Source organism: Plutella xylostella, chromosome 24 (genome assembly GCF_932276165.1).
Source record: "Plutella xylostella chromosome 24, ilPluXylo3.1, whole genome shotgun sequence".
Lineage (NCBI taxonomy): Eukaryota > Metazoa > Arthropoda > Insecta > Lepidoptera > Plutellidae > Plutella > Plutella xylostella.
This window is the reverse complement of record NC_064004.1, coordinates 1,270,014-1,282,504: the sequence shown is the minus strand read 5'-3', so window position 1 is coordinate 1,282,504 and position 12,491 is coordinate 1,270,014. Positions and strand designations below refer to the sequence as shown.

Genomic DNA, 12,491 nt, shown 5'->3' with positions numbered 1-12,491 from the left:
CGATTCCCGGCTGGGGCAGATATTTGTTTAAACACAGATATTTGTTCTCAGGTCTTGGATGTGCCCGTAAAATGGCAATAGGCCCGCCCCCTATTACATTGGGACTAACATAGCACTCTGGCGAAAAGTGGATGCAGCAATGCACCTCTGCCTACCCCGCAAGGGAGTACATTAGTACAAGGCGTGAGTGTGTGGATCGGATAGCAGATTTATCTACACAGATACTACATATTAACACCCAAGACCTGAGTATAAATATCTGTCTTTAAAGAAACGTCTTCCCCGGCCGGCAATCGAACCCAGGACCTTCAGTATAGTAGTCAGGGTCACTAGCCACTACACCTTTTGATCATCTTATTTATTTTATGGAAACTCATCGCCCCCTTTCCAACTAGTCCTTGGTAACGTAGCATTTTTTATTTATTTTTTACTCTAATTTTGCATACTCTGTGGCCCTGCGAAACCCCCTAAGGTTTATGTTAATATACCTTTGTGCACCTTCATAAGGAAAATAGAAAACTTCCTTTATATGTAACAGGTTACATTCCACGACCGAATGGCGTAGTGGTTAGTGACCCTGACTACTGAGCCGATGGTCCCGGCTTCGATTCCCGGCTGGGGCAGATATTTGTTTAAACACAGATATTTGTTCTCGGGTCTTGGATGTGCCCGTAAAATGGCAATAGGCCCGCCCCCTATTACATTGGGACTACCATAACACTCTGGCGAAAAGTGGGTGCAGCAATGCACCTCTGCCTACCCCGCAAGGGAGTACATTAGTACAAGGCGTGAGTGCGTGTTTTTTTTTTTTTGTGTGTTACATTCCACAACTTAAAACTTCAGAGGTGATCGGACTTAAAATTGAACTACTTTTCTCACTATTTTGACTCTATACAGCGTGTTGTAATGACGTTGTGATGTCTGTGTCTGTGTATCTGTCTCATTGACAAAGGAATAAAGAGAGGACATGGCATATCCACGAAAAAAATGCGCCTACCTAAACTTTGGTGTCAATTAAAATGGCGGCTTTTTTCTTGAAAAATGTAAACAAACAAATTGTTTGACAGCTGAAGTACCTTGTGTTTGGATGTCAATCAACATGGCGACCGGTCGCAATGTTGTAATTTTAGGCAAAGACAAAACTACTGTTGTCCTTTTTTACGTAGGATAACACCAATAAGTTAAAAAGAGACGACGATATATTTTTAAGTACCGATTTTTATGCCAGGTCCTCTCTTTATTCCTTTGTCATTGATCTTTCTGAAGTAGCGTAGCTCACAAACGGCTGAACCGATGTTCAATTTGTTTTCTTAAAATCCGTATTTTATTGAAATCGGCTTAGCCGTTCCAAAGTTATGCGACTTTTAGTATTGAATGTCGGGGTTACTGATTGTGGCTCTATGCCATGTGTGACACAGCAAATTCCTCCATTGTCTACGTGGTTGAGAATTCACAGTGTTTAGGTTATTTAGTTTGAAAATATTGACAAAGTTTAAACCTGAAAATTAAAAACCTTAAGGCCCTATTTCACTATGTCTGGTTATGGTTAATGGTTACCTGATGGATAAATGGCATGCTGTCACTCTCTTATTATTTTTTAGACAGTGACAGCAACTATTTTATCATACGGGTAGCCGTTATCCAGACATTGTGAAACCGGCCCTTAGTATAATAAAAAAGTAAAAACTTACATTCGCTCAGCATCAGCCGGCAGATGCTTGGGCACTTGAAAAAGCCCGCGGTGAGAGCAATCAACTGTCTCGCTCTGACACGTGCAAGCCCAGGGGCATTGCGCGGAGCTCTCTCTCACACTCGCCACAAACAACACCACTATCCCGACGAACAACGAACGGATCACGCTTTTGGACGCCATCTTGGACAAAATGGCGTACAAGAACAAAATGGCGCGGTGTTTCGCGGTAATTTTTGTAACGGTTTTGTGACGCGTTTAGGTTAGAAACATTGTGGTCGGCGCCATCGCTGCTTATTATCTGGAATAGAGGAAAAAAGTAGGTTATATATAGGTAGAAAATAATAAATAGTTAGTTACCTACCTAGACAGTTTTTTTTTATAAATGCCTGTGTCAGACAACAGGTTCAGGATAGGTTATTCAAATTCAAAAAAATTCAAAATTTATTTATTTAAAAAACACATGCAACACATATTACACATAATTATGTTAGTTTACATTTACCTTATTACTGCGTTATTAACATAATTTAAAACAATTAGAAATCTATAGGCAGGTACTTACTAACAATTTTTTATTAAACGCTAATAGGTACACAATTTAAGACTTAACTTAAGTAAAGTAGGTACGTGTAATGGTTAGAATATGTTGGATACAATTTTTATTCCACCTAAACTAGGTCTAGCCTGTACTATAAGAGGAAATATGTTTTTAGTCCAGTCAGGCTACATGAAGTGTTGACAATAAATATATTACGTGAGCTAGTATCACTTGATTATATTAGATGATAAGTTTTGAAATTTATAAAAGCCTCATGAATATCATAACGACATAATGGTAAAAAATAATTTAAAGAAAAAGAACAAAGATTAATAATATTATTACTTTATCAAAGCAGATAATAATATACGATTCTACTATTTGAGTTTATGTTTATGTATTATGTAATTGCCTGTGAGGTTTCCACCACCGAACATTTAAACAGCGCCGCTTATCAAACCTGGCGTAACAATATGTATAGATCTGACAGTTGTTTGACAGGCGAGCGACGGTGCTTAAGGATTGGTAATTGCTAATGTTCGGTGGTGGCACTGTAACTGTCACTACTGACACAACTCAATTAAGTAACAACCCATTTGGCTTAAACAGACATAAAATACTACTACTAATACTATTTAATTTTAAACAATCCTTGTTAATTAAATGCCGTTATTTTTGCTGCATATTTCATTTAATCAAGGCGAACCTTGTTAAATAAGTATTTAACGGCATAATGAGGATCCAAAACCATTAACCCTAGATTTCTAATACCTATAACAACATAACTTCACCCTAAAAGCCAGTTAGGCAAACAGTTAACCGTCTTAAATTTTCAAACATGGAACGTGGCCGTACAGTCGGATACAATTAGACCAATCAGCGTCGGCCAGCAATTGTGTTAGCGAGTGTACCGACAGACAACCTAACGAACTGTCATGGCGGCGTAGTGTTGTGTCAACAAAAAAGTAAGAGGCTTAACTAATAAGCTGCAACGTTGCTCAAAGGGTAGTCAAAAATTGTTGTTGAGTGGTTGCAACGTTGCAACTTCGTAACATTCTACGCGGTATTAAATTTAACGTTTTTAAAAGTGTCAAAATCCTTAAAAACAAAAAACAAAGTTGAGCATAGACAATTACCAGCCAGTGACGAAGAAACCTCAGAATAATAACTGCGGTTTTTGCAATCGGTCCTTTCTAACGGGCTCGCGTGTCCTGCGTCCATCTCACTTAGAGGCCCCTGACAATTTACTGTGCCAATTTATATCGCATCTGCATACTCTGTGAACATAGATGCAGCTTTGCAGGCGACTGTGGTTCGTTGAATATTAAGGTACTGGCTACTGAGTTGCATTCCTCAGTGAAATGGTAGGTATACAGGGAGAGTCTTTCGTAGGTGCATATCCGGAAGTATGTTACAGAGCTCTTCATTCTGAACAACTTTTGTTATAATGACCTTGGGATATAACGAAATAAGAAAAGATGCTTAGGGGATAGTATGGGGAGTAGATTTATTTTATCGAGAATGCCCCAAGGTCATTATAAATAACAAAAGTTGTTCAGAATGAAGAGCTCTGTAACATACTTCCGGATATGCACCTACGAAAGAATCACCCTGTATTATTGTTATTTGCTATATCTTACTATTAGGCTTTGACCTAACTTCGAGCATTAGAATACAGGCTGGCAAATAAGTCAATATTAATGTCTTTTAGTACTTATACTTTTTTGGAAAGCTTTGGCTAAAAATGTAATTAAAAAAAACAAAATATAAAAAACCATAGATGACGATTTCAGAACTAGTTTTACTGGGGTTTTACCAACAAAAAACATTTTTAATGTTCATTGCTAACGGTTTGGACTACATAATATACATGTAACTGTTTATTTGTGAGATCAAAGTTAAAAAAGCTACAATTTCAATTTCAAACTAATAAAATTCCAATAAAAACCGAGTGCACTCCACTACATGCCATTTAAAAATAAAAAGTAAGTAATGCAGCGATCAAAAGCACTCGATGCGCGGTTTGAAAAAGGAATAGAATTATAGAAAGTTGTTGGCTGTATGGGTCAATTCCTTTGCCTCGGTGAGAGGACGAAAAGGGTGCGTTCGATTTGTTCTGTGGTCTTTTGTGTAAAAAAATAAGTTTTCAATTTTTTGACACCTTTTTTTACGTGGGTTCCGTTGATATTTTTTTTGTAGGTACATCATAGGAACACCAAAACGACACATAGTAGGTATGACTCGATTTGGCTGACCATTACACACATCGGTAGTGCCAAATTATTTTCATGTTGTAACAATAATTTATAAGACAGTAGACTAATCTTATACCGGTCTATCTGATGGGCCTACCGTAGTTTAGTTTTTTTAATTAAATATGTAGGTTATACAGAGCGAAATTTTATCAATGATGGTAACATAATTATGTAGATCAGGTAGGTACTCGGTAGATTATTCGGTCGGATAATGTAATGCAAGGGAGGCATTACAATTATTTCCTGTTCCATCTTACCAATGTCTACAATAATTTATTGTATACCTATGCCATCAATATGCATTTCTGCACGATTTTCAAAACTTTCCAAATTCACCTGCTAATGTACGTGACTTACATAAAACACCCCGTTACACGCAAAAAGGTTTCATTCAATGCAATTTAAACCTGTGTGTTTGTCCCACTGGCCCAATCTTTACAACCGTACAAATTCAACAACAATAAACTTCGGAAGCTTGAAAAATTGCAACAAAAGCGACACCTTGACCCAAATTCCACAGGTACTTAGAGAAACAAATAAAACAAGAAATTCCACGAAAGAAATCAACTTTCGTGAACTTCAATGGCCACAGAGAAGATAGAGACAGGCTTGATTACCGCCAACAACGTAGCTGTCAAATATAATTGAAACGTCAAACCGTTTTCACAGACTCACTGAAGAACCCTGCTGGGTTTAAAAATAGAACGAATAAAAGCGCGCGAGGTGTGAATTTAAGTTTAGAAAATGAACAATGCCGATTTCGACAGCTCAATGGTTTTTTTTTCAAGTGGCGTTTAGGAAGCTGGCTGGTTATGGTTTATGGTTAGACTTTTTTTAAACCCGCGAGGCATGAGAGTGATTTATAGATGCCTGCCATAATGGATGATTTAATTAATTCAATTTGACGCTTTCAAATTACAATAATTAACGTGGGAAGCCGTTTATGTGATTTTAATTTACGAATGATTTTTATTGGAGCCGTTCCAATTTTATGCATCATAAAATCGAGTTCCTACTTAAAAGTTTGGCCGCGTGAAACTGGATTAGTAACTCTTTTAATATTAAAACAATGCCAGTGTTGGAAGTCTAAAGATCTTTTATTAACAATACATTTGAGTACTTATTGGGGTTTCTCTACTACCCTTAAATATCCCATCCCACTATTTAAAAAAAATGCATTGTGCAATGCAAAACCTACAAGTTTTTTTGTCTTTGATTATCTTTATCCAACAACAATTATTTTTACGTTTAAACAATTATTTAGGATAAATTAACGTTTTCATGAATTTATACAAAAATACCTAAATAAGGTACCTATTAATAAATTATCAGTTTCCTTACGTTGGAAATAAAAACGACACACGACTTTTTGTAACTAACCTATAAAACGCGTGCTACATAATAATTTAAGGATAAAAGTGAAATAGATATTTCGAAAGTTGCTCCCATTAGGACGCGGCGTAAAGATTACTTTAAGTGCCGGTTCGATTCCCGGCCGGGCTTATCTGAAGTGCTCTTGTATGAGTAATGTACAGCTGTTTTATATCATGCCTTTACGATGTGGCCTTTAGGCTCTGTGCGTATGAAAATAGAATTTTAAATTACTTTAGTAGGATTATTTTGTTTCTAGATCTAAGCCCGTTCATTATACAAGTAGTTGCAAAAGTGAATGACTATAGGTACTTACTTACATAGTAAGTATACAGTATAAAGCAAAGTTTATGTAGGTATGCTAAGATCTTGAAAACTACACAACGGATTTTGATGCGTTTTTTTTTTAATGTAAGTAATGGATAAAGTGATTTAAGAGGAAGGTTTATGTGTAATTTTTATTCCGGGTTTCCCACGGGAAAATGTTTTAGGACGAAGTAAAGCTCACAGGAAAAGCACCGAAAGGGGTTGACTCCTAAGAACCCTAAGTCACCCAATAATTCTATGAAAAAGCATTTTTGAATTTTCTGAAGTTGTTAAATATTATTATCACCTAAAGAAGTGTCTTGAGTCTGGAGCGGTGGTAGCTCAGTCGGTTAAGCGCCCGCTTCTCAATCAAGAGATGCGGGTTCGAATCCCGGCGCTGACATGTACCAATGAGTTATTTTAACTTAAGTACAATGTATACCATCGCTCTTACGGTGAAGGAAAACATCGTGAGGAAACCTGCATATCTAGATTTAGCACATCTAGATATGTGAACCCACCAACCCGCAGTGGACCAGCGTGGTGGGAAATGGTCCAAGCTTAGGAAGGCAGTTTAGACCTTGGGGATATGCACAAAGGTTCCACTCGAGAGAGCCAGGTGCAGGTACTTACATCCCCACAGAGAATAGAATAGAATAGTGTCTTGAGTCACCTCCTTTTAGTTTACTATACCTACGTTGACCACTTTGCAACACCGGAAATAACTAAAAACACACACTAAAAAAAAAAAACACGCACTCACGCCTTGTACTAATGTACTCCCTTGCGGGGTAGGCAGAGGTGCATTGCCGCACCCACTTTTCGCCAGAGTGTATGTTAGTCCCAATGTAATAGGGGGCGGGCCTATTGCCATTTTACGGGCACATCCAAGACCCGAGAACAAATATCTGTGTTTAAACAAATATCTGCCCCAGCCGGGAATCGAACCCGGGACCATCGGCTCAGTAGTCAGGGTCACTAACCACTACGCCATTCGGTCGTCACACACACACTAAACTTTTAAAATCGAGAGTGTTACTTGTTCCTCCAGTAGGTTGGCTGGTAGAAAATGCTTTTAGCATTAATTGAACCTTTTGTACACTTAAATCTCATATTTGTGCAATAAAGTGTGGATGTAAGGAACGCCTTCAACTCGGTTGAGAGGGAAGCTCTGCTGACTCAGATCAAGGAGGTGGTTCCTGAAATATACCACTACACGTGGCAATGTTACGGAGAAAAAACAAAATTAGTATACAGGAACCACCTCCTTTACTCTGCGGCTGGGTGTCAGCAGGGAGACCCACTCGGTCCAGCGATATTCAGTCTGGCTATTCATCCGGTGATAACCAAAATTAAATCTAAATTTAACGTGTGGTATCTCGATGATGGATCCATAGGAGATGAAGCAAGCACCGCTCTTCAAGACCTTGACTCCATGATCAAAGAATTCCAAAACATCGGACTAGAATTAAATTTCTCTAAATGTGAACTTTTTATCAACCCCAACCTACCGACAGACAAACAAACAGACATTCATAGCAAATTTAACTCCCTGGCACCCGGTATCAAAATCTTAAATAAAAGCTCGCTTCGTCTCCTCGGATCCCCATCCCCAGTTCTTGACGAATCGATTCCCAAATATATTGACGATGAAATCACAAAATTCCAGGAATCATCGCATCGGCTGGTACAAATTAATCCGCAAATCGCCCTGGTAATCATCAGATACTGTCTTTTCGTTCCAAAATTTACATATGTACTGCGATGTTCACCTATTTGGAGACACCAAAATTTACTTAATAATTTGGATGCGATGATCAGAAACATATTAACCGAAATCCTAAATTGCCAACTGGATAACCGCAGCTGGGCCCAGGCATCGCTGCCGATACGGTTCGGCGGCCTGGGCATCCGCTCGGCGTCCAGTGTGGCCCTCCCGGCGTTCCTGTCCTCGGCACACAGTACGGCTGGCCTCTACGGAAAGATAATGATATATCTCTATGGTCAGATATCGCCGGCCCACAACAAGATGTCCCTCGACTACCGGAATCCCAGAGACTGTGGGACGAGCCGATCTGCAGGCAGGTTCAGGAAAATCTCATAGAAACTGCCACCAGCCCTGCAGACCGCGCCCGCCTCATGGCTTCTGCCGAACCGGAGTCGGGACATTGGTTGAGGGCCCTTCCATCTGCGAGTGTGGGCACACTGCTGGACCGCAACACTTTTAACCTTTCTGTCTGTTTGAGACTAGGCTGTAAGACCAACGAGCCACATCGCTGCCGTTGCGGGGACCCCGTCGACCAGCTAGGCCACCACGGCCTCTCCTGTCAGCGGAGTGCCGGCCGATTACCCCGCCACGCGGCCCTTAACGACGTCATACGTCGGGCCTTTGCAAGCGCCGGAATCCCCGCCATTCTGGAGCCAACCGGCTTGGCGAGAGACGACGGGAAGAGGCCCGACGGTATGACCGTAATGCCCTGGAAGTACGGGAAATGCCTAGTCTGGGACGCCACATGCACCGACACAGTGGCCCCCTCCCACATCCAGGGTAGTGCCGCGGCGGCGGGCACGGCGGCGGCTGCTGCAGAAAACCTCAAACGGCGCAAATACAACGGTCTGTCTGACAGCTACATATTTGTGCCGTTTGGGGTTGAGACCCTGGGGCCGTGGGGACCCGAAGCGCGACGACTAGTAAAATAACTTTCGTCGCGCCTGGTCGAGGTATCAAGGGACCAGAGGGCTGGCAGCTATCTCAGCCAGCGCATCAGCCTGGCTATACAGAGAGGGAACGCTGCCAGCCTCCTCGGAACCATCCCAGGCGACGGCAGCGAACTAAAAGAAATATTCTACCTTTGATAAACTCCTGTTTATTAAGGGTAGAATATTTCCAGGCCAGGATATTATTATAAGTATTTTATATTATTATCTTTTTTATTTGTAAAATATATAGATAGTTTAGTAGGTATAAGTTAAGTAGTTAAATTTATTTTATGTGTGTGTACAAATGAACAATAAAGTATTAAATAAATAAATATTCGTACCTACCGCCTATTCAAATACCAGACAACACCCTCAGAATAAGAGATCACCGGAACGCCAGGCAATGACCTCGTAAAATTCGATTAATAAATGAACGGACCACAATTGATCCGAGTTGACCTGCCCCAGCCAGTATTGTTGTAGAATTGAGTATTTTATGCGATGGGCCAGATGAGAGCTGAGGCGCATTGTGGGACGTAGAGACTGACGAGACGTTAACTTTGCTACGGGGTTAGTGTGAGGCCCCATTAGTGTGTTGCGTTGGACAAACGTTGGCCCAAACTTCCCAAAAATGTATGGCTGCGACGACGCAACGTACTAATGGAGACTCGCCCTTACATCGAGTACGTCACGTCGCGTCGGCGTCGTGCGTCGATGCAACGCCGATGTGGTACCTATACAATGCGTTGTTCCGCTGCCGTTGCATTGCGACGACGCGATACGCAACGCAGCAATAGGGCTTCTCCCTTAAAGATGGGAGGTCTTAAGATCGCCGCGCTATTTGAGTGAGCTAAGAACTATTGTCATGTGCGTCTTGCGCCCCGTGCTACGTATGCTTGTATAGTTTATAACGTTTTTTTATCTTTAGGTAGGCCTATATTTATTTTGGAACTTAATTGACTAAAAGATACGATGGTAGATTCATAGTTTCCTGAACTTAGTTTAAGTATATGTATATATACAGGGTGGCCCAAAGAGTGACCCCCCAAACATAATTGATCCATTGAGGTCGATTTTCGTAGAAAATTAGTTAAAAAAAATCATAACTCCTAAACTACTAAAAATTGCTGAACATGCATGGGGGTGATATGGCTACCCCTTGACCTAAGGAATCAAACATTTTCCCTTGGACGTCACTCTTTGGGCCACCCTGTATAATGTTGATCCCTATGTTGCAAAATTTACTATCATTTAAATTTCAGCACGTAAAGCCATTTTTAATTCGTTTCTTTATTTGTGCGTCTTATAATAAACCAGAGTGCTAAATCAAAAGCCTCATGCTGATACAATGTAAGGAATCTAATAACAAAGGCTATAAACTTGAAAGCTTTCCTCTTAGATTAACAATAGATGACCTAGATGGAGCGTCAGTGCAAAAGCAACAAATAACACCCAGCTTCTACCACTGAGCTCTTATTTTCAATAAGTTCGGTTAGAAAATTTGTGATTTTATACATAAACTAGCTGTTCCCGCGAGCTTCGCTTCGCCTTAAAAAGTTTTCCCGTGGGAATTCCGGGATAAAAAATTGCCTGTGTTCTTTCCCAGGGTCTAGACCATATGTATACCAAATTTCATTCAAATCCGTTCAGTAGTTTTGGCGTGAAAGAGTAACAGACAGACAGACACAGTTACTTTCGCATTTATAATATTAGTTAGGATTAGGATTACAATGGTAATCATTAGATTGACGGACAACCGAATGGCGTAGTGGTTAGTGACCCTGACTTCTGAGCCGATGGTCCCGGGTTCGATTCCCGGCTGGGGCAGATATTTGTTTAAACACAGATATTTGTTCTCAGGTCTAGGATGTGCCCGTAAAATGGCAATAGGCCCGCCCCATATTACATTGGGACTAACATAACACTCTGGCGAAAAGTGGGTGCAGCAATGCACCTCTGCCTACCCCGCAAGGGAGTACATTAGTACAAGGCGTGAGTGCGTGTTTTTTTTTGTTTTTTTTTTCATTAGATTGAATTTAAAACGGTTTCAAAGTAAACAAAATGCAGACAGTTTTTGCTTTATGTTTGTATGTGACAAGCCATCTTCTTCCTATATTGTTAATCTAAGCTTTCCCCACATTATCGATTCTGCGTTCACACCGTATTTAATGCGCTATGCCAGCGAGTGCTTGTTCTGAGGTTATGCGAAACGGTAATGTCGCTGTTACGGTGTTAACACTGATGCAATGTTGCCACTGTCAATAAAAACGGATTAGTAATTCCAAAGTCAGTTTTTAACCGACTTCGAAAAAAGGAGGAGGTTCTCAATTCGTCTGTATGTATGTTTTTTTTTATGTATGTTCACCGATTACTCAGCATGTAGCAGGTACTTACTGATCTTTTTTGAAGTTTGCCATATTTCTTCAGATTACTTTGTCACCGCACCAACATAAAAAAGATCAGTACCTGCTTAGGTATTTCTGTACTGTCACCTAGGATTGGTCTAAACCTTAAATTATTTCTTACTTTTTAGTGGTTTTTTGAAGTCGGTTTTTTATTTTTTTTTAATTATTTATTTCATATAACTTGTACCAAATTGAACATTACATATCGTTCTATTGGTGGCGGGACAATAGACTGTTGATGAACCGTTGATGAAACAGACAACATTATTAAAATTAGTGAAATTTATTAAAAATCGCAGTGCGCTAGTGGCTCTAAGGGTCTCAGCACATAATGAGCGTTACGTAAAGGGATCGCGTATTTTCCTTCTGTCTACCAGGCGTTCGCGAGCTCGTGTTCTTCAGTAAAACTATAAAGTCCTGAAAGCGGAAGTGGATCCTAACTAATTGTTAAAGACTGTATTTAATCGATATATTATATTTATTTAAGGACAATTCCTCGTAGACAAATCCGTTAAAAGCCATTGTCAGTCGGTATGTTATTTTTAAAATGTAAATAATTGACAATGATAAAACGTTTTTGCCAAATCACACTCTTTAATGCCAAGACTTAGGGCGTCTTGCACAACAAAGTTAATCAAAATTAAATAGTTTGCCTCTTGCTCTGACGGTATAGTGTCAGAGCAAGAGGTCATAGATTTAATTTTGTTTAACTTTGTTGTGCAAGACGCCCTTAGTTTAGTTTAACTGTACTGGTTGACAGAATAAAAAGAGGCGATCCCTTTACGTTACGTTTATGTGTGCTGTGACCTTAACTCACCAATGATCCAACCATTCAAATAAGAACACTGCAGTTCCGACTTTAGTACACAAGCTATAAGAGTTTTATTATGGAGTATATGATTGTGCTAGAAAGGCTCAATGTATGAAGTATTACAATTTGTTTGAACAGTGTCATCTTCATGTAAGGGACTGTTGGTATGAAAAGTGGTTTTGTGAGGGCTACTAATTACTTTTTAACCTACTTCAAAAAAAGGAGGACGTTCTCAATTCGTCGGATGTAGATAGATAGGTTATTTATGTAAGTAAGTATATAAATAACTTATAGGTATATCTACATTTTTTATTATATTTTTTTAAAAGCAAATAACCGGTGATTTTGATATTAGAAACTAAAATTTGGAATACAAAACATGAGATTCACGCAGCTAATCAACAATAAGAAG

The 12,491-nt window shown here is 39.7% G+C and overlaps 1 protein-coding gene across 1 annotated transcript in view; it reads right to left on the bottom strand.

Moving 5' to 3' along the window:
• The window catches only part of LOC105383464 (protein slit), a 177,611-nt gene that overhangs the window by 85,687 nt on the left and 79,433 nt on the right, over positions 1 to 12,491 (bottom strand). Inside the window, exon 2 of the mRNA XM_048629716.1 lies at positions 1,692 to 1,991. Within this exon, the coding sequence (XP_048485673.1) occupies positions 1,692 to 1,873 (182 nt within the window). The 5' untranslated portion in view covers positions 1,874 to 1,991. The remainder of the gene's footprint in view (positions 1 to 1,691; positions 1,992 to 12,491) is intronic.